General features: G+C 33.4%; 1 protein-coding gene across 2 annotated transcripts; it reads left to right on the top strand.

Moving 5' to 3' along the window:
- Window positions 1-3,664: 3,664 nt before the first annotated feature.
- On the top strand, window positions 3,665-23,084 carry SelR (methionine sulfoxide reductase SelR). 2 transcript variants are annotated; one of them, XM_088271406.1, is made up of 4 exons: window positions 3,665-3,865; window positions 3,991-4,092; window positions 10,606-10,767; window positions 17,448-23,084. In XM_088271406.1, exons 1-4 carry the CDS (start codon window positions 3,781-3,783, stop codon window positions 17,594-17,596), a joined length of 498 nt encoding a protein of 165 aa, XP_088127532.1. In that variant the 5' UTR covers window positions 3,665-3,780; the 3' UTR covers window positions 17,597-23,084. The 2 variants fall into 2 exon arrangements, with proteins under 2 accessions (XP_088127532.1, XP_088127531.1); XM_088271405.1 differs by having other exon boundaries at window positions 3,676-3,865; window positions 17,412-23,084.
- The last annotated feature ends 177 nt before the right edge of the window (window positions 23,085-23,261 follow it).

The following is a 23,261-nucleotide window of genomic DNA, read 5'->3' as shown; positions in this document are numbered from 1 at the left end:
TGTGGTAGATAATAAAACAATATATTTATTTCAACCGTTTTTATTTTAGAAAGAGAAAAAACAACTGTCAAGAAATGGTATTGTTATTCTTCTTCCTTGTCTGCCATATCAGGTCCCCCCTAGTCGACTATTGCTTGAGAGTAATTGTCCTTGTCTCGGGCAGATCTAAACAGCACCTCGACTGTTTTAATCCCTATCCAATCTTGTATATTCCGGAGCCAGGAAATCTGCCTTCTGCCCACACCTCGTTGACCTTCTATTTTGCCTGTTATGATTGAAAGTATTATTATATGCCCTGTGTACTATTTGAGTGTGAGTTTTATAACAGTTAATACCTTCCAGATAGTTACATGTCATTTTTATATAGGAACTTTTAAACTCAAGTGAATCTTGCGGTACATAAAAATTCTCTCAAATGGATCTCGATATCATATTTTAAAAATCCTACGCAATAAAAAATTAATCAAAGATTTAAAAATATTAGTTAATTACCACTGATGATTTGCTACTTAAAAAATAATTATAAATTTGATTTATCTTATCTTAATTAATATTATTAACACATTCTTCGAAATTATTCCAACTTAAAATATTGATAAATGATATTGATGTGAATTATTTATGTGCATAACGTATACCTGCATACCTGAAAGCTTAGTATGTGATGGAGCGGCGTTCCAGCACCTTTTTACAAGGAATTTTCATTTATTTTCTTAATTTTAAAATCATTTACACAAAACAATGTTTTCGCCTACGTAATAACAACTCATATTTATACAATTCATCAAAATGATAATATATGGTATTGTAATTAATATAATTAAATGATATTTGAATACATATTTTTTTAGTAAAAAGTTTGAGATAAAGTAAGCCCAGTTGTTGATATTTCCAACAAACAGATTAAAAAAAAATTTAGTGATAAATTTAATGATAAATTTAGAGCTAAAGCTCTATGGGGTGTATTCTTCTATCAGAATCGAATCCGAGACTTAAACAAAATATACCTTTTCTACACCATACTTTTTGAGTTTTACAGTACAATATCTTGTTAGCCTAAAGATACAGTTTTTCAAAATGCATCCACATCGCAAATATATTCACAATGTTCATAGAGTCCAAAATAGCATATTGACTACATAAGATGACAAAATTTTGTTTTTGTCATTCGGATAATTACATAATATTCCTGTTCAAACAGCCTTCAAGCCCTTATCTGCACCAGATGGTACATAGGGCTCTGCATCATATAAACGCAGTGTTATATTGATTGTTAACACATGAACAAAAGGTTATCAGCCCTCTGCTTCAGGTACCAGTCCAGGGTAATATTGCATAAATATTAGAGTGAAAAATCACTTATATTTATTTGACATCCCCCCGGGAATCGAACCCTGGACCTCCAATACAGTAGCTGAGCGTGCTGAAAAATATACTATGAAGACAGACTAAATATTAGCTGTCTTAATGCTGCAGTTAAGTTTTAAATGTCTACTTGTTTTGCGCTATCTCTTCTCAAAGCAATTACTGCATGCACCTGATGTACATGACATTACCTTCGCCATTCTAGTCTATTTTCCGAAACCCTCTTCAGCTCATCATACGTGGAGCAGCCCATATTCTCGTATACGTCGCTTAGGTATTGGCGGCGTGGGCGTCCTCTGGCGTTTATTCCCTTGATCGTCCCCTCTATTATTATGTGCAGAAAACCCTCTTGTCTTAAAACGTGACTGATCCATTCGGCGCGTCTCTTCGAAATAGTCGCGAGTAGGTGCTTTCTTTCTTCGATTAATCATAGCACCTTGTCGTTGGAGATGTGGTCCCTCCAGAATATCCTGAGCATTCTGATATATGTGTCGCCTACTTTCAAAATCCGCCAAATCCATGTAAGTCGATTTTACAAAAAATGCTAAATTCTCCGGGTAATATGGGTCAGAGGGCAAGTTTCATGAATATAAGGGAATTTGAAATACAACGCTGTTTTTAAGTATTTTTTAGCAGAGTTTTAAAGTATATAAATATTTTAATCAATAAAACCCACAATTGGCATTGAAATTGGATCTTAAGGTTTAACAGCGGGTATTTTATTCAAGCTAAAAGCTTAAAATAATAAGGATTATTGAAACATGGATTTTAGAGTTAACGTTTTTTGCCAATATACCCACGATATATAAGTGATTACATACTAAGCACTTGTACTGGCCCTATTTAAAATTCCACATCTATTTGCATATACATACATTTAAAAGGAGTGGAAGAGGGATGGACGGGAGGAAAGGGGGAAAGATCAAAGCTCAAATCGAAGATAAAACGTTTAAAAACATAATTAAATATGATTAATGTTATTTCATATTAAAAATAACATACTTCTCTCATAATTGTTTTCATTAGATGTTCATTGAACCATTGTGTTATTTATATTGAATGTGTTTATAAAATTTAATGATTATTATAATATTATTAAATACTATTATTATAATTTTATTATATTATTATATACTGCCCGCCTCCGTAATGGTCAGCACGCTCGGCTACCGTTCTGGAGGACCCGAGTTGAGTGATTTTTTCACTGTAATATTTATTCAATATTACCCTGGACTGGTACCTGAAGCGGAGGGCTGATCACCTTTCCTTCATGTGTAAACGATCAAGATAACACTGCGTTTATATGATGCAGTGCCCTATGCACCATTGGGGTGCGGATAAGGGTTTTATTGATATATTATTATATTAATGAATATTATTACATTATATTGGATGAATATTTAGATTGTGTACGAATATAAAATTGATAACATACATAAAATTCAATGAATATTTATATTTAATACATACAATATTTAAAATATGCTGTTTTATGCTAGTCTCCATTTTATACTGAATAACCAAAAAAGATCACATCAATTATTACCTTAAGTGTAACATTACTATATAAATCCTTTTTTACTCGCACCACATCTGTCTGCAAGCAGTTTTGAATTTTGAATTTGTGATTTTCAAAGAAAAAAAAGGTTGCCAGATCAAAAGCGTGCAACACAGTTATCATGAAAACCTTTTAACTCTCCCTTATGAATACATTTCTGTGACCAACATGAATGAAAAGTTATTAGTTCTGTGATTCATTTTCTTGGATTTAGATGTTACTGTTTTCTAGGAAAGGAAATGGAGGAAGAACATAAGATACTTAATAACAATAACTTCTAACCCTCATGTTCACCCAATGATGCATAGGGCACTGTATCGCATCCACGCAATGTTATCTTGATCGTCAAATAAAATTAAAACCAAATAAATATTACAGAAAAAAACTTTTTTTTCAATATTGGGGAATCGAACTCAGGACCTCTAGAACGATAGAGAACGAGGGAAACGCTGAGATGTTTGTTTTTAGACGCAAAATTGTAATATTCGAAAAAACGCGGACAATATGTATTGTATATTGCCATAAATAGCTAGATAAATATACCTAAATTTAGTAGGTAGGTATATCAACAAATAATAAGAGCTCATTAAATATTTTGTTTGGGTGTAAAATGCTGAGTAAAAATATTAGATTGCAAAATTTTGGTCAGAAAATTTAATCCGTACGTGAAAAATTAAATACTTGGCTATTTTTTTCAATATTTCCCAATTTGGGTAAAATAGTTAAAAATATGGCAATACAGGGTATCATGTGTCGCTTGAATTTTTGACACGAGCTTGACGTGACGTTACGCAAAAAGACCAATGCACAATCGATATCAATAGAGCGCTATATAGAATTGTATGTTTTGAACCGGTATGCATTCCGTCGCGAGGAGCGCCATAAGAAAGGCCAGTTCCATTAGCAGAGCGCTAGTCGCGTCCAGGACCGTGCGGACGTCAGGTGGCCGACTTGTACACTAATGCGTGAAATAATTCCGTTTTAATTCGGCCTTGTTACCATATACGGCAGTGCGTGCCTTACACTTTATTTCCGGACACTGAGATACTCATTCTTGCGATTTCCAGCGGCCACGGCGGACAAGATGGACAAGGAGAGCTTGAAGCAGAGGCTGACCCCTCTTCAGTATCACGTCACCCAGGAGGCCGGGACTGAGAGACCCTTTACAGGTTAGATTCGATTTCACCTTATTATATCTATCTTATTCTCGTATTACGACATACAAGGCTATTCTTGCCACAATACCGCTATCTGCGTAATAATTCGATGACATTACAATTTTAATCCTAAGGATTTATTATTTTATTTTTTCACTATTTTTATTTCTTTAGTTAGCTTATATTACACTAATATAAACTTATTATTTACACTTAATTTTCATCATATATATATATTTACATCTTCTTACAGTAAACAAAACATATATTTTAAAATTCTTTCAGACCATTTTTCATTCTTTGATTTATTTTTCCTTAATTTTTTTATTCTTTTTTTTATTTCTTTAGTTAGCTTATATTACATTTAATACAAACTATTTTTTGCACTTAATTTATGTCATATATATTTACATCTTACAGTAAACAAAACATTTATTTTTAAATTCTTTCAGACTCTTTTCATTCTTCATACATTCTGGCATCTCATCATACATTTTCAAACCTTTATACATTATACCATTTTGCGACACTGTTTTTTTTCAAAAATGGCAGTCTTATTTTATCTTTATTTCTAGTACTATGGTTCATTACATTTTTTGTTTAAAACTATTATTAACGGCTGTAGCCAATTTATACATAATATATATAAAATACATGTTATATACTTTATGATAAAATTATATGTTTTCTCTTTTGAACAAGAATGAATATATCGTTGGTATACTGCCAAAAAACGTTAACTCTGAAATCCCGGTTTGAATAATCCCTATTATTTAAAGCTTTTAGCCTGAACAAAATACCCCCTATTATACTTAAAGTTGAATAACTAACTAACTAACTAACTAACCATCACGCCGCTTCCCCGCAGGGGTAGGCAGAGAGAATAGAGCGCCACACCACTCTGTCCTTGCAAACATTCTTCGCCTCATCCACGTTCATGCATCTCCTCATACATACCCGCCGATTGTTACGACTCCTAACCTGACCACTTTCAAGTATTTGGCATACCTGATCGTGCCATGTTTTTCTCGGTCTTCCTCTGCTTCTTTTCCCGCTAACATTCGCCTCATAAATTTGTTTTACCGTTCTTTCGTCACTCATTCGTTCCACATGTCCAAACCATCTCAACACACCTTTCTTAATAAAATTATCGATAATGCTTATCTCAGCTTTGCATTCCTTCCTTATTTCACTATTCGCACATCTATCATACATCGTTTTGTCGCACATTCCTCTGAGAGATCGCATTTCGACTGCATTCAGTCTACTTTCATCCTTCTTTTGCCAACTCCATGTTTCACTTCCATACATTAGAGTTGGAACCAGGACTCCGTTGTGCACTGCCAGTTGAATAAACTTTTAAAAACACATTTATTAGGGGTACCGAAAAGAAATCCATTTTTTTCATGCCTTGTTTGGGATCAGTCTGTACCTGAACGCGGTAGTTAACATCTTTGTAAGTGTTCCATTCTATAGTACTTTTTCTCGGCTTTCTTTTGGTTTTTTTTTAAATTTTAAATAGTTAGGGATAAAACGGGGAAACCAGAAGCAACCGAACAACATATTCAACATTTAATGCTTTTAATTTTCGATCAAGGATGGAATGCTACCAAAACGACTAAATCAATTTGTGAAGTAAATATAGCAATACTAACACCAGATAAATGTCAGTTTTGGTTTAGAAAATGTAAATCTGGTGATAGAAGTCTGACAGATGATCAAAAATCAGCAGCTGGAAAGCTGGTCAAAGTGGAAGCCGATCCTCGTTTAAGTATGGAAGAATTGTCACAGAAACTATGTGCTCCATGGTCCACAGTGTGAGATCATTTAAAAAAAAATGGTAAATCCAACAGATGGGTAAGGTTCTGCGCGCGCTCTCCGTAATGAACTTTTTATTTAAGACGTTCTTGAAAGGAGTGAGCGATATTGCGACACGTGTTTCGATGCATTCCACATCATTTTCAAACAGCGTAAAAAAATAGTATTTCACAATAGATTTTAAGAAATAGTGATATTTACTAAGTAAAACTTAAATTGAAAATGGATAGATTCTATCACAAAGTGACTGCTGAAACAATTAATGAAGTTTTCCATAGAACAAATTTTACTACTGTGATTTATTGGTATTATGGAAGTTCCACTTACATACAACTTTCTCCAGCCATACTTCTTATATGTGCAGACAGTTTCTCTACCAAAATTAGTATGAGTTGTATGAAGAAAATGTATGCAAATGTGTTCTACTACTCAATCTACCAGTGTAAACTAGGTTCTTGTGTAGTTTTCTCTCTATCAAGTAGAGTTAACGAAGAATTATTGGTTTTTGATGTTAAAGAGATCTTTTCTTTTAATAATGTACATATTATTAAACACATACAATCAAATTAAGTAACTACTACTACTATTACTACTACCATCACGCTGTTTCCTCGCAGGGGTAGGCAGAAAGGATGGAACGCCACACTCTTCTGTCCTCACACACACCCCTGGGCTCCTTCACATCCATCCATACATCCGTACATCCATATTTTTAATCTTTAAAAACGATCTCGTTTAAAATGGTATCCTATGCACCATTGGGTGCAGGCAGCAGTCTAAAGAAGTATTTCTACATAATAAATTTTCTATTTAATTATCTTTACCATAACAAATAATCTTCAGTTATAATTTCTCGATGTGATTTTTTTATTATCACAGAGCTATTTTCAAAGTATATGATAATTTAAAAATATTTATACTAAAAATTATCATTATTTAATAATTTTTACTCGTGTTATTTCAAATTTTAAATAACATTCACAATAACTCATAACCTTTCACTATCAGTAGTGAATGATACAAAAAAGTGTGTCAATCACTTACCCATACAAATATCGTTATCATTAATTAACAACAATGATATTTACATTAAGATGGATGTTTGCTGTATCTTATTACCACCTCCTTATATTAAATTTCATACCAAGGGACTTGTGCATACAGCAATGTCCAAGGTACACAAGCTGGTACAAGCACCCTAGTCATTTATATATTAAATGCACGCTGATTACTAATCAAACACTGATTTTTAGAGTCTACTAAATACAGTTGTATTTTATTGTTAAAAACACATAAAAATACTAATTGTTAAAATGGATTTTTGTCACATTGTTGGTTTATTGGCTAATAAATTAATATGAAAAATCAAAAGACTATCGATAACATTCTTATTAAAATCTATAGGGAACTAAGGGAGATATTATTTGTGCATGTTTTCAGAATGCCCAAAAAATGTACTATATCCCAGCAAAAGCGCAATATTTTTAACTTGATATTTACCCGCTACAGGGCAGAAAGTGTTGTTTTTGCATTTTGAAGAAAATGTATTGTTAAATTATTTTTTTAAATAAACTTAATATTTTTCAAATGGAGAAAAAACATTCAGGTTTTACCTAAAAAGATCCGTTGCACAGTAAAAAGTTCAATAAGTGGCTTGATATTTATTTTTTATACATTTTATTATATTTTTAAACTTTAAAAACGATCTCCTGAAAAATCAAGTTTTTTGATATATGACATTGTTGAAAGGAGTGAGCGAAATTACCAAATTTTATATTTAAAAAATATGTTTTTTTTAAAAATAATAATGATAACCTTAAAGTTAGATTTGTTTTATTTTTCTTTTATATAAACTTAAGTTATTTTTACATTTTATCGCTAGTGTTTTGTTTTTTAAACTGAACAACTTTTAAATTATATAATCTTAGTAAAATAGTGTGATATTTTTTGTCCTAATTTTGTGAAAAACCCAAGCATTAATGCTTTAGTGGATAAATTCATTCTTTCCTTGAAATGTTGCAACCTTCCTGGAACAGCCTTACGGACACCTCACCTAAAGGGATAATAAAATCTATTTAAATCTAATCTAAATAAAATCTAAGTGGTCATATCGCTCACTCCTTTCAAGAACGTCATAAATCAAAATTCGTCAATTATCAGTTGGGCAGGTTTTCGGAATGTCCAGAAAATTTACTATATCCCAGCAGAAGCGGCATATTTTTAACTTAATATTCACCCGCCACAGGGCAGAAAGTGTTGTTTTTTCATGTTGAAGAAAGGTATTGTTTAATTATTTTTTAAAATAAACTAAATATTTTTCAAATGGAGAAAAAACCTTCAGGTTTTACTTTAAAAGATCTGTTGCACAGTAAAAAGTTCAGTAAGTGGCTTGATATTTATTTTTAATACATTGTATTATATTTTTAAACTTTAAAAACGTTCTCCTGAAAAATCGAGTTTTTTGATTTATGACGTTCTTGAAAGGAGTGAGCGTTATGTGTCGCCTACTTTCAAAATGCGCCAGATCCATGTAAGTCGATTTTACAAAAAATGCAAAATTCTCCGGGTAACATTCATGTTTCAAAGATTTGTCTATCTTTAAATAAAATATTATGAAATAGAGAATTTTCCCATTTTTTTGGAAATTTTTTCAGTATTTAAAAAAGACACAAACCGATAATAACGTCATCTTAATTTTTGACCTATCCCTGCTCTCTGATTGGCCGATATGGGTCAGAAGGCAAGTTCCATGAATATAGCAGAATTCGAAATACAATGCTGTTTTTAAGTATTTTTTAGCAGGGTTTTCAAGTATTATATATAAATATTTTAAACAATAAAACCCACACTTGGCATTCTGATAAGAGTATTTACTTTAAAATCTTTATACTTTAAAATCAGGTATGCCAAATACTTGAAAGCGGTCAAGTTAGGAGTCGAAACAATCGGCGGGTGTGTATGAGGAGATGCATGAACATGGAAGAGGCGAGGAATGTTTGCAAAGACAGAATGGTGTGGCGTTCTATTCTCTCTGCCTACCTCTGCGGAGAAGCGGCGTGATGGTTAGTTAGTTAGTTAGTTAGTTACTTTAAAATCGTATAAAAGTGGATCTGGCGGATTTTGAAAGTAGGCGACACATATAGTGTTTTACTTATTTCAATCTGGGCTCTTTTATTACGCAATCGATTGTTTATCAATTCCACAATGACCCTGAAGCATTGTGAGGTCTCCTATTCAGAGTGGAATGGGCTTGAATGGACACTGTGAAGGTCGGGCCATTGATGGACCGCCAAGGCGCTGCGGACGTGCATTCAGGCTAATGGAACTAGTCGTGGCTATATTGGGATGCAGAATGGCCTCTTTTGTCACTAGACCATTTGCTCAGCACATGTTTCAACTTTTGTCCAAACTTACTTAAGATTTTTTTTGCAAATACAAATTATTTTGAGTGTGTCCAAATACTTGTTCACAAAATCTGGATTATCTCCAATTACAGGAGTTATTTTCATATTATTTTTTGACATCTCATCATAGATGAAGAAGAATATGGAAGTCTGGGCATTTACGGGGCTTACGACCGTCATAGGCTGGTTTAAGTGATCACTTTACACACGTGTAACATTCACCAATTCTACCCATTATTGACAACCACACTACTCAAATTCTTGGAAGTTCTATATATATGAACCAATTTAGAAACCTTGTTCATGAATCATGATTTTGTGAACAAGTATTTGGACACACTCAAAATGTTGTAAATAAATTATCTGGTCAAATTATAAGCTTAATAATAAAAATGAAAATGGTATTTTCTGGCGTTTCTCATGTGTGTGATTATAATCCAGGATTCGGATCTCACATACTAATATAAGAGTTTCTGCTTAATAAAAAGCTTCTTTACATCTCACCAATAAATGTCTCTAGTGAAGTTCTAGTGATTAAGGTTAAGAGTCAGCAACACTAACCACGGGACCACAACTGAATACCGAACAATTCGGGTACCGATCCAGGGTGATATTTAATAAATACAGTAAAATCGCGGACAAGCGACAAAAATTGACCTGTTCCATGTGTCTGAGGGAGTATTCCGAAGCGGGATTCTTCTACATCTTTAACAAGAGTATTCATGCTTATTTTTTATTTTTTTGTTAATGTATATACTTTAAATTCTAGTGTATAATGTGTATGTTTGTCCGCCTCCGTAGTGTAATGGTCAGCACGCTCGGCTACCGTTCTGGAGGTCCCGGGTTCGATTCCCAGGGGGGGGGGTCTAATAAATATAAATGATTTTTTCACTCTAATATTTATTATTTCGAATGAAATGAAAATGTGTATGTTAATTATAATAATAATAAACCCTTATCCGCACCCCAATGGTGCATAGGGCACTGCGTCATATAAACGCAGTGTTATCTTGATCGTTTACACATGAAAGAAAGGTGATCAGCCCTCCGCTTCAGGTACCAGTCCAGGGTAATATTGAATAAATACAACAGTGAAAAAATCACTAATATTTATTTTACCCCCCTTGGGAATCGAACCCGGGACCTCCAGAACGGTAGCCGAGCGTGCTGACCATTACACTACGGAGGCGGACTATAAATAAATTAATTAACGGAATTATAAATAAATTAATTGAATCGAATTGAAAAACATGTACTTTTTGTTGATGTGTACAATACAAATTTTCGAAACGAATGTTTCCAGGTTGCTACAACAAATGCTACGATGAGGGCATGTACGTGTGCATCGTCTGCAGGCAGGACCTGTTCAGCTCCAACACCAAGTACGACTCGGGCTGCGGCTGGCCCGCCTTCAACGACGTGCTGGCCAAGGAGAAGGTCACGCTGCACAAGGACACCAGCACAGGTAGAGCCACGCGCAACACAGCAACTTGGCGCGCAACATTTTCCAAACTCATTTTTATGGCCATCAGCTCATGGGTCATTGTAATGGCCCCTTTGAAATTGAAATATTCAAATATTTGATGATTTCAAATAATTGAAATTTGAAATATTCGAATTTTGAATTCCTTGAAATTTTAAATATTCGAAATTTGAAATCTATAAAATTTCTGCCAAAAATAGAATATTTGTTTGGTATAGTTACCCAAAAATAAGCTTTTACATCTCAACAACATAGATGAAGAAGAATATGGAACAACATTTTGAGTGTGTCCAAATACTTGTTCACAAAATCTGGATTATCTCCAATTACAGGAGTTATTTTCATATTATTTTTTGACATCTCATCAAAGATGAAGAAGAATATGGAAGTCTGGGCATTTACGGGGCTTACGACCGTCATAGGCTGGTTTAAGTGATCACCTTACACACGTGTATCTGCTTAATAAAAAGCTTCTTTACATCTCACCAATAGATGTCTCTAGTGAAGTTCTAGTGATTCAAGAACAAGGTTTCTAAATTGGTTCATTTATATAGAACTTCCAAGAATTTGAGTAGTGTGGTTGTCAATAATGGGTTGAATTGGTGAATGTTACACGTGTGTAAAGTGATCACTTAAACCAGCCTATGACGGTCGTCAGCCCCGTAAATGCCCAGACTTCCATATTTTTCTTCATCTTTGATGAGATGTCAAAAAATAATAAGAATATGGAAGTTTGGGTAAATACATATTTTTAAACTTTAAAATCATTCTCTTGAAAAATCAAGTTTTTTTATTTATGACGTTCTTGAAAGGAGTGAGCGATATATCAAAAAACTTTTCAAGAGATCGTTTTTAAAGCTTAAAAATATAATACAATGTATTAAAAAATATATATCAAGTCACTTATTGAACTTTTTACTGTGCAGCAGATCTTTTTAGGTAAAACCTGAAGGTTTTTTCTCCATTTGAAAAATATTAAGTATATTTAAAAAAATAATTAAACAATACCTTTTCTTCAAAATGCAAAAACAACACTTTCTGCCCTGTAGCGGCGGGTAAATATTAAGTAAAAAATATGCCGCTTTTTCTGGGATATAGTACATTTTCTGGGCATTCCGAAAACATGCACAACTGAAAATTGTCAATTTTTGATATATGACGTTGTTGAGAGGAGTGAGCTATGTGTGTAAAGCGATCACTCAACCAGCCCTGAAGGGTCATAAGCCCTGTAAATACTCAGACTTCCATATTCTTCTTCATCTATGTTGAATTGCCAAAAGTGTATAGTAGTAAAATGACATTTTTTGCCTTGCTCAATCTGACACTCAATATTACATAGAAGAAAATGTCACAAGCCCTTCACTGTCTTGTATTTATATGACGAAATGCATTATTTGTCAAATTAGGCTATGTGTACCTGATGGGGTGACATCAGCATGACTCACTTCATTGCATCCAAATACCGTTCGCTTTTCAATCAAATTTGCATGTATCAAAGAATATCTTTCACGACGTTCTGTTATGGTCATTTTATTTGCTTTGGATGTCGTTGAACAAATAATAACGCAAATATAATCAAATACTGCGTTGCAAGTGATATTGCAATGCCAGGCCCAATTTCACAGCTATTCTTACCCTCATTCGCACCCAATGGTGCGTAGGGCACTGCATCATATTGAAGCAGTGTTATTTTGATTGTTTATCATGTAAAAAAGCGTTAAGTAAGTATAATGTACTTAGAAATAAGGAAACTCTTATCCTATGTAAACTGAAAAGTCAAATTGTAGAACTAAAATAATATACCCAAGTAACGTCATTGCTAACTTAGTATCATTGAATTGTTTAAACTCATGCCTTTAGCAAGATAGCTAGTGTATTTGCCTACAATTTTCACTCATGAATTACATGAAATTATATAATAATATAATAATAAAACCCTTATCCGCACCCCAATGGTGCATAGGGCACTGCTTCATATAAACGCAGTGTTATCTTGATCGTTTACACATGAAGGAAAGGTGATCAGCCCTCCGCTTCAGGTACCAGTCCAGGGTAATATTGAATAAATATTACAGTGAAAAAATCACTTATATTTATTTGACCCCCCCCTGGGAATCGAACCCGGGACCTCCAGAACGGTAGCCGAGCGTGCTGACCATGAAATTATAGTATCTGTTAAACATAAAGAGTAAATCCATTCATAAGTAGGTATAGGCTATAAAACTTATAAAGTTGAGGCCGTATAATTAATAGTAATATATTGATTTATACATGAGTAGACAGTTTACAGTCTACCCGAAAGGGAAAGTGTAACCAGCTTTGGTGAAATAGTGGGGTGATGTGACTAAATTTAGAAATTCCAAAACTCAGTCTCATTGATGGTTTAACACTGATTGCAGTCGAGCCATTTTATTGTTTAGTAGACCCGTGTATATATACGTTACAATAATCGACTCAACTAGATACTGCAAACGCACATTGGTGGTCAATTGTGACAGGCAATATCAATTGGTTGACTTCCGTATGGAGTCCCAGCTTTGAGATCGCAATCCATATGTCATAGTTCAAACATTACATGTTAACGGTATCACGTTTGTATAGATATGGTGTAAAAAATTGTACAGTAACTAAAGTTATAAATAACAGTGGTGTTGGTACGCTCAGGGTATCGCCAAGTGTCATGTTATCCAAGCAAATGTAATAAATATTGTTCATTCTTATCTTGGTGTCAGTCTAACAGAATGACATTTCCTAATGGCTTTCACATTATCATCTGTTGATATATAGACACAGTGTGTGACAGAACTAACAAGATAATACCGATTACCTCTCTCAAAGAGATCACACACTATGGACGGGATAGGTATTTCTACCTGTTGGGTCGGTTGATGCTTAAAGACGGGAAGGGTATTTTACCTTCTGCGCCGGCCTCATTTCAAAGGCAGAAAAGAAGGAATTACATATTTAATGTTTTTATATGAATATTACATATGTACCAATCTCTTTGTTAATGTCTTAGCTATACGTATATAATTATCAAATCCCGTCGCCAGAGGTCCGCAGGTATAAAAAATACCCGTCTAAAGTATGTTAATATTCACAGTTTGAAGTGCAATTAGGAAGTTACGCTACTGTAAATTTGATTTAAAAATTGCATTGTTTGAGTAAAGTAAACATTATACTGTATTTTATTTAAAAATTTCTTTAAAATCAGCATAGTTCACACCGTCAAACGGGTCGATTTGAACACCTCACAGAGATATGCATTATTTATTATTACTGTTTATTTTTCTTGTTATTTTTACATACGATACATAAAAATTACAAACATCAAAAGTCCCCATAAACTGCTATTCAGTCAAATTGTCATCGAGTTCTTAAAACAATTAAATTCTTAACTACGAAACAAAACATACATAACAATCAACATATTTACACACATACATGTAAACATATATCCATACACACACACACACACACACAAAATGTAAATATAATTTTCATTTGTTGGAACTTAAGGTGGAGACTGACTTCAATGCTTCTGCATTTCGTCGTAACATCGCTTGCGGCGAGTATCAGCAAGCATCCGAAACTATGGATGGAGAGCTCGGCTCGCTGTACTGACTGCCTGAATGCTCGCATCCTAACGTTAAAACGTTACGTTACGTTACGACGAAATGCTCTGGTCAGTCTCCACCTTAAGGATAATCATTTTCAAAGTTTTGTATTGACACTTCTTGGTGGTACTGCATTTTATATAATAAAACAACAGCTATATCAGACTGGTGTGATGATGTCGGTTTTTTTGTAAATGAATTAAATAATTGGTGCTAGGTTAAAATTAATATGAAAAAAATTGAGAACTGCTGTGGGTTGACAATCCCCTAGCAAGGCTAAACAGTTGTTACAAGAAATTGGAATTGTAGAAAGTAATCGCCAATTTAACCAAAGAAATCATTTACATACCTATTATTAAGTTTCTATTATTTTTTTCTGGATTATTCACCCTATGGATGACATATCGATGTATATTATAGGTGTCTCAGCTGGTGCCTCGATTTGAGAAAGCCATACGAATGATGAATTTTCAACTGAGGGTGGGACTGTCAGCCAAAATTCCACATCTATCAAAGTTACATTAATTAACATATGAAATGAATCCAACCACAAACGTTAAAAAAATATTTTAATATTGATTAAATGGACCGATGGTCCTTATAAAATAATAATAATAAATTATATATAAAGCCCTTACCACACCCCAATGGTGCATAGGGCACTGCTTCATATAAACGCAGTGTTATCTCTATCGAATACACATGAAGGAAAGGTGATCAGCCCTCCACTTCAGGTACCAGTCCAGTGTAATATTGAATAAATATTAGAGTGAAAAAATCACTTATATTTATTAAACCCCCCTGGGAATCGAACCCGGAACCTCCAGAACGGTAGCCGAGCATGCTGACCATTACGCTACGGAGGCGGACAAATAGATTTAGATAACTTATAAAGCGCCATTTTTGTAAAATACTACCTCAAGGGCGCTTACCTACCTAGATTGTATATAATAATAATAATAAAACCCTTATCCGCACCCCAATGGTGCATAGGGCACTGCTTCATATAAACGCAGTGTTTTTCTTGATCTTTTACACATGAAGGAAAGGTGATCAGCCCTCCGCTTCAGGTACCAGTCCAGGGTAATATTAAATAAATATTACAGTAAAAAAATCACTTATATTTATTTGACCCCCCCTGGGAATCGAACCCGGGACCTCCAGAACGGTAGCCTAGTGTGCTGACCATTACACTACGGAGGCGGACAAAAGATTGTATATAGCTATACAATTCTAGGTACTTCTAGGCACATTGTTTTGAATATTGATAATATTGACATATTATTTTAAGAAATAAAAAGACTTTACTTTTTGATCCACTCACATTTTTATTAACAACCAACTAGTTTCAGCAACAACCTGTTGCCCTCTTCAGGGTTTAATTTATGACTGAAAAGGGCAACAGGTTGTTGCCAAAACTAGTTAGTTGTTAGTAAAAATGTGAGTGGATCAAAAAACAAAGTCTTTTTATTTCTCGACATAATATACTTAACACATTGACTGCTAACTATGAGATAACTCGTAGATTGCGTTCTTTGCAAGGACGCCGACAATGAGTTATAACATTTAATATATGAATTTAGACATTGGTAACGTAAACCAAGCTAGGACACAAAATGCCGAACCCTCTTCTAGTGGAACGGAAGGTCTGCTGATGACAGTCAACAGTCCGCCTTCTCCTGAGGAGTGCAACGTGGTTTCCTCCCAGCAATGAGCAAATGCTGACAAGTTCCTATTTGACCCACACTAGATGATCCCTCCTGTTCCCAACACAGATTCAAATAAAAACATATTTAATTAGCTAGAAGAAACAAAAATCCACTAAATGATCTATAAACCTTGTACATAATAAGCAAGGTAAATAATAAATGCAATTCCCATCTTAAAAAATATATATATATATATATATATATATATATATATATATATATATATATATATATATATATATATATATATAAATTTAAATGGAGTTGTACAAATTAAACGCCAAATCTATAAATAAGTAATATGGATGTTCAATAATGGGCAGAATGGTGAAGTTACGTTATACAAGTGCGTAAAATGTTCATTTGAACCAACCAAATGCCCTGGCAAAATGACCTGGATCCTCGGAAACAAAAATGATAGATGCCGGGTATGGTTTGATGGTTTAGACACCTATAATATGTTTTTCTATTCCTTGTTGACATCAGGTGACGGGGGTTTAAAGCTTTTGTCTAATGTTTACTATTTTTCTTCCTCTCTCCCTCTGCCTCTGCCCTCCACGACTGTCCTGTCTCCTTCTCCCCCTCGTCTGCTTCATCGTCACTTTGATTTGTCCGCTAACCCGACCTTGATTGATTTCCGCATCTTTATGCTGTTTTTTCTTTCTTTACCTGCTGCTCATCCTGTTTGGAATCACCGGATACGCTGATCTGCTCACGTCACAACCATCTCATTTGTAAACATCAAAATGATAACACGCCGCTACTTTTTGATGAACCTAACACGACATGACATCAAAAAAATTATCCTCCATCCCCCCATTTTTAACATTAACTCTTGGATTGCATTATATTACCTACTTATGCAAAAATTATGGCATTTATTTTACTTATGATTCAATACTTGATTTTTGTGTTTTTTTTTTTTAAATAATACCACCAAACTTTCGCCATAATTTGATAACACCACAAATTCTCCTTGCTTCTAATGTGTTCCTCTCCTTTAAAATTGTGTTAAACCAACCTAAACCTGTATTTCAAAATTTCCAAAAATGTGTACACTTTTTTTCCTAACCTACAATGTAAATTTATATATTTTCTTCCATCCTGACTTATTGCAAACCTTACCTAACCTAACCTAACCTCGCAATCTAACGTTACTTATCTACAATGTAAATATATATGTTTTCTTCCTTCCTGACTTATCGCAACCCTTTTTTCTTATCTAACTTGACCCGAATACTTCCGAAACCTCCCGTTCCCATCCGTCCTTTTCAAAATGGCCGCAAATTATGGAGAGTAGTTGGGGGCAACATCTTACTGCTTCTGTCGCGCCCAGGCATGATCAGGACCGAGGTGCGGTGCTCCTCGTGCTCCGCGCACCTGGGCCACGTGTTTGACGACGGCCCGGCGCCGACCAAGAAGAGGTTCTGCATCAACTCGGCCTCCATCGAGTTCATCCCCGCGCAGCAACAGGAGAAATCGTGATCTCGACATGCCAAAAAAGACAACTGTGAAATAGTTTAAATTGTATCGGTTATATTATTCAGCCATTTGTAAACACAATTCATTTTTTCTGCCATACAAAGTACGGAATGAGTATTTAAATTGGTTGTAATCCCGTGGTTAGTGTAGCGGACTTATAGCCAGAGACATCTTTGCAATTTGTTTTATAATCTTATAATAATAACCATATCCGCTCCCTAGGTGGAGCATATGGAGTCCACAAACTGTCTCCAGGCTTTTTTGTCTTTTATAATCTTAGAAGTTGTATATTTATGGAGTATTTTAACAACAGTTTTCTGTGACTAGAACTGCCATCTGTTGAAAATTTTATGAAGTAAACACATTTTTTTTTGATGATTTTTTTAAAAACTATTTATTGGAATATATCTTGATATATGACCCTCGGGTGCCTCATTAAAATAAGATATAAAAATAAATATTCTAACTTCTATTATTCATTTATTTCATTGTAAATATGCAAGTCTGGACTTACGACCTGTCATTGGCTTGTTCAAGTGATCAAATTGATAAAAATATCTTAAAAATGACCATTTTCCGTGCTTTGTGTGACAGTATTTTAAACCGTTTTTCCAAAAATCTTCCGTATTCATAATTTGTCTTCAGAACTGTGAAGTATTTCAGTGTTTTATACCTATTATCATAAGCTTTATTTATACCGACCTATAAGGATCCTTCACAATTATTACGAAATACCTTTTTAAGTCCTCTAATATGTTTAAAAACCATTTTCAGATACTATATACAGTACCTCTATTTATTATATATAATTATATAATATAATAAAACCCTTATCCGCACCCCAATGGTGCATAGGGCACTGCGTCATATAAACGCAGTATTATCTTGATTGTTCACACATCGCGCACTCCTTTCAAGAACGTCATAAATCAAAATACTTGATTTTTCAGGAGAACGTTTTTAAAGTTCAAAAATATAATACAATGTTTTAAAAATAAATATCAAGCCACTTTTTGAACTTTTTGCTGTGCAACAGATCTTTTTAGGTAAAACCTGAAGGTTTTTTCTCCATTTGAAAAATATTTAGTATATTTAAAAAAAATAACTTAATACATTTTATTCAAAATGCAAAAACAACACTTTCTGCCCTGTAGCGGGTAAATATTAAGTTTAAAATATGCCTCTTTTGCTGGGATATAGTACATTTTCTGGGCATTCCGAAAACACGCACAACTGAAAATTGACGATTTTCGATTTATGACGTTCTTGAAAGGAGTGAGCGACATGAAGGAAAGGCGATCAGCCCTCCGCTTCTACCAGTCCAGGGTAATATTGAATAAATATTAGAGTGAAAAAATCACTTATATTTATTTTACCCCCCTTGGGAATCGAACCCGGGACCTCCAGAACGGTAGCCGAGCGTGCTGACCATTACACTACGGAGGCGGACGGATATAATAATATATATTATAATAAAGAATTCAATGTCTTATGTTACATTTACTAATAAAATAGTCAGATATTTGTTTAATTGTATGTTACGAAATAATAAAATACATGATTGGAAGTTTGTGTATGTCCAAAACCAAATATAAATAAATAATCCTTAAAAAACTAGCTTGTATTTGAAGTTTTGTTTATGATTAATGAGAATTTCGCTTTGTAACTTTAAAACAAAATCTAACCTAAAAATAAGACTTCCGTTACTTGTCACTTTAAGCAGATAAGTTAGGTCAACATTGATTTACGACCAAACTGTTTGTCATATTGATGTAATTTATTTTTTATTGTATGAATAAATGTTCAGTTTATATAAAACTATTTCTTTTTTTCAATGTTTATCTTTATCAGGGGTGTCAAACTCAAAAGGCATCAAAAAAACTCAAAAATCTCATTTTCACCTTTATATAAATTTAAGTAAATAATTTATCATCAAAGACAGTCACATAAGGTAAAGTAGATCCAATGAAATGATTTTGTAAAAGAATATCATATGTTCCCATACAAAAGAAAAAAATAATTTTAATGAAGAATTAAAATAAATGAAAAATACTCGCGGGCCGCAAGTTTGACACGCCTGATCTTTACTTTTTATGATAGAAAAAGAGTCATTACATATTTGTGCCAGTTATTTTCACCATAGATATTTTGGAGTATTACAAATAAAGACTTTGGATTAAAAACAATAATAATCCTATATTTTGAATTTTTATATTCCTTGTCTATGATTACACGATACAATAGAAGGGGCTTTAATGAAATTGTATATCCCTCGAATAAGGTGTAAAAAATATACTGCACTATGTTATATGTTGCTGCTGTACCATCACGCCGTTTCCCTGTAGCGGTAGGTAGAGAGGATGAAACACCACACTTGTCAGTCCCGACATACACTCCTAGCTCCCTCTATATCCAATTAAGACTTTTGACGCAACCAGAATATAGGCTCTGATTGATTCGGTTGTCCAATATTCAATTCATTAAGAAAAAATTGTTAGAAGGTGGTGGAGTTATATTTGGTAATTTTTATTTTGTCTAAATACTACTGGTACTCCTCCTTATCTACGCCCAATGGTGCATAGGGCACTGCATGAAATTAATGCAATATTTATTTTATGAAGGCAAGATGATCAGTCCCGCGCTTGAGGTACCAGTCTAGGCTAATATTAAACAAATATTACAGTGAAAAAATATATATTTATTTTGACCTCTTCCTGGGAATTAACCCGGGACCACCAGTATGGTATCCAAATATGCTAACCACTACACTGTGGAGGTTTGCTAAGTACTTAGTCGTAATTGATCGGGCATTATTTGTCTTTTTTTACTGGCAACCCTTTTTGCTGTATGCCCCGCAACTAAATTCATGTTGTTATGACAAGGTCTGACTATCATATTTTTCTCTTATCATCTTAATTGACCTCTTGGTTGCCTGCTCTCCCGATCCAAAATGATAATTATTATGGATATCAAGTATTCATTCTTACAAACCTAAATATTCATTCCGTTAAATTGATTTTAAAATATATTATTCAATTAGAAACACACAAAAAAATATTCCCAGAAATGGGCTGTGTTGACCTCAGTTAATATAAATATTTAGACTAAATCATTGTTGGTAATTATAGGTTAGTATTTTAATGGGAGAAACGTGGGACAATCTTTATCAGATAATGTTCACATATGAAGGCAGTAGTGTTGATAACTGGGAGGATGGGTGTGGTGTCAACTATTCTGTATTTACCTTATATGATTCTTATAACAGAAAAGAAGAGAAAAGTTTTCTTTTTCAAATGTAACTAAAGAAGTTTGTCAATTGTGAAATTCATATTTTTATATTGTATTATAGTATACAAATGATTGTTACCTACGTAAAATAATAAAATTTACCGTATTTGAGAAAGAAATGGACATCGAACATACATGTTTAGATCCAGGTTGTGCTTTAAAAAATTACATATTAAAGAAATGTATTTTATTAATTGATTTTGTATAAAAAATCTCATTATTTGCAATTGGTATATAAATTATATAAAATGCTGATGTCGGTGATTTATTCTGTTTTTTTTTAGGTTTTCTAGGCCATTGAGATATGTTTTTGGGGTATTATGTCATGTGTTTGCACTTGAATATTACAGCAACAACCCAGATGGTGTATGCTGTAGGATGTGCGAATGCCACACAACATAATAACCCAGAAAAATGCAATCAAATGTACTTATGAATACAGATGGTCCTAACTTGATAAACGGGTCCTAAACCTATCAATATGACAAATGTTAAATCCACAAATGAATTTAGAAATTTGACTTTATAATATAAATACATCATATAATTTTTATTTTTTAAGTTGTGTATATGTTGTGAGTCATGACACATCAGATTGTAAGTATAAACTTCAGCGACATCTATGGTTTAAAAAAGGAAGTTTAGCAGAGACCTACATTCATGCATGTGAGATTTTTTTCCCAAATTATTTCACATACTGAGAAATGCCTGAAAATATGATATTCAATTCATCATACTTATTTTTTAATATTGTTTATTGTTTAAAATTGACTCCGAAGGCTAGAATTACAATGAAATGATAACGCTTTAACTACGTAGTGTAGATAAATTTACTTCTGACATTCATTTGCAATGATTTTGGCATTTTAAAACAAAGTCAAAATTATCTATAATACATATGGAATCCATTTGAATTCCGTATGGAATTCCAGCTATAATATCAAGTGAAGATTATTAGTATTTTTTTAATATTTCATGATATTGTCTGTGCAAAAAAATACACCTTTTATATATTATGTAGAAATAAATGTGATATATCAGCACACATTAATGTATACAATATATACATATTTAGATTATATAACTTTTAGTACTTTTGCTTTAGATTTTTTGACATACTATTTTATACAGTAACAGTCTTCCCACAATATCTCCTTTTTCTTCTTCCTTGCTCCATCCCAACTTTGTAAACTTTTGGGGTCAGCTATATTCGTCCTCAGGTTGTAGGTCCTTCTATCATGGGCAACGTCACCTAGGCCTTGCCTTTAAAACATATTTTTTCTGTGCTCTTTGAATCCTTCTTCTTAAGAACTTCTTGGATTGTCACTTTGTCCATCCTTCTCCAACACCACAACTCAGGGCGCATAAAAAAACATGCTAATTTTACTAATAAAATGCCCTTGCATTTTATATCCATAATACCATCCATCTGTGATTGCGATAATATGATATTAACTCACATTAGCGATCAAATTGAATCAAGACTTCTTTAAAATAAGTGATTTCTTAATTTGGTTTTTGGATTCCATCTCTATCCCGCCAATCTTCTCTTTCTTCTTCTTCATGAGCCCTCTGTCTTCCACTGCTGGATATAGGCCTCTTCCCCTTCTTTCCATTTCCTCTGGTCGGTTGCTGCTTGCAACCAGTTTCTATCCCCCACAGCGACTATGTCGTCGGACCATCTCTTTTGAAGTCTTCCGACACCTCTTTTGTTCTCCCAAGGTCTCCATCGTAAAATTCTTGGGGTCATCTTAAGGGGTCCTGTCTTGCAATATGTTTACGCCAATCAGTGCCCTAATTATGTTGCAAATTACCTATTTCTAACTCCTAATATATTTGACAATTTGACATCAAATACTTAAGCTGGAAGTAATATAAATGGGGAAAGAGTAACAAATACCATCCCATTCCAGTAACAGATAAAGTAGCCGTTACCCGGTAGGCACATCTCTAACATTTACATCAATATAAAATTACTCGAATGTATTGTGATATGTAATACCATTTTTAATAACAATAGTCAGAGATATTTATTGACGAACCAAATAAGTTTTCTGTAAACATTGAGAATAGATTTGTGTAAATTGTCTTTTGTATGTAATAACATGTTCCTAGTTTATTAATAATTTATTTTTGCACCATTTTTCAATGGAAATATTTTATATGAACAAATGTTTTGGGTGAATAAAATTGTAAAAAAATATGTATTTGCATTTTATTTATTTATATTTTTTTGACAAAGAACCCAAAATTGAGTAATACATGCCAAACTGTGTTTTTTCTGAAAAAAAAAAAAAATTATGACTCAAGACCATTTATAACCTTGTCATAAGAACATGAATATAGTCACACAAAAACTGCAAAAAGGGTTGCCAGCAAC

This window comes from Brachycentrus maculatus, unplaced genomic scaffold (assembly GCF_059751285.1).
Source record: "Brachycentrus maculatus isolate JH-2025_06_01 unplaced genomic scaffold, ASM5975128v1 h1tg000440l, whole genome shotgun sequence".
In the NCBI taxonomy this organism is placed as follows: Eukaryota; Metazoa; Arthropoda; class Insecta; order Trichoptera; family Brachycentridae; genus Brachycentrus; species Brachycentrus maculatus.
The sequence above is the reverse complement of the archived record's forward strand: the minus strand, read 5'-3'. Positions and strand labels throughout refer to the sequence as shown.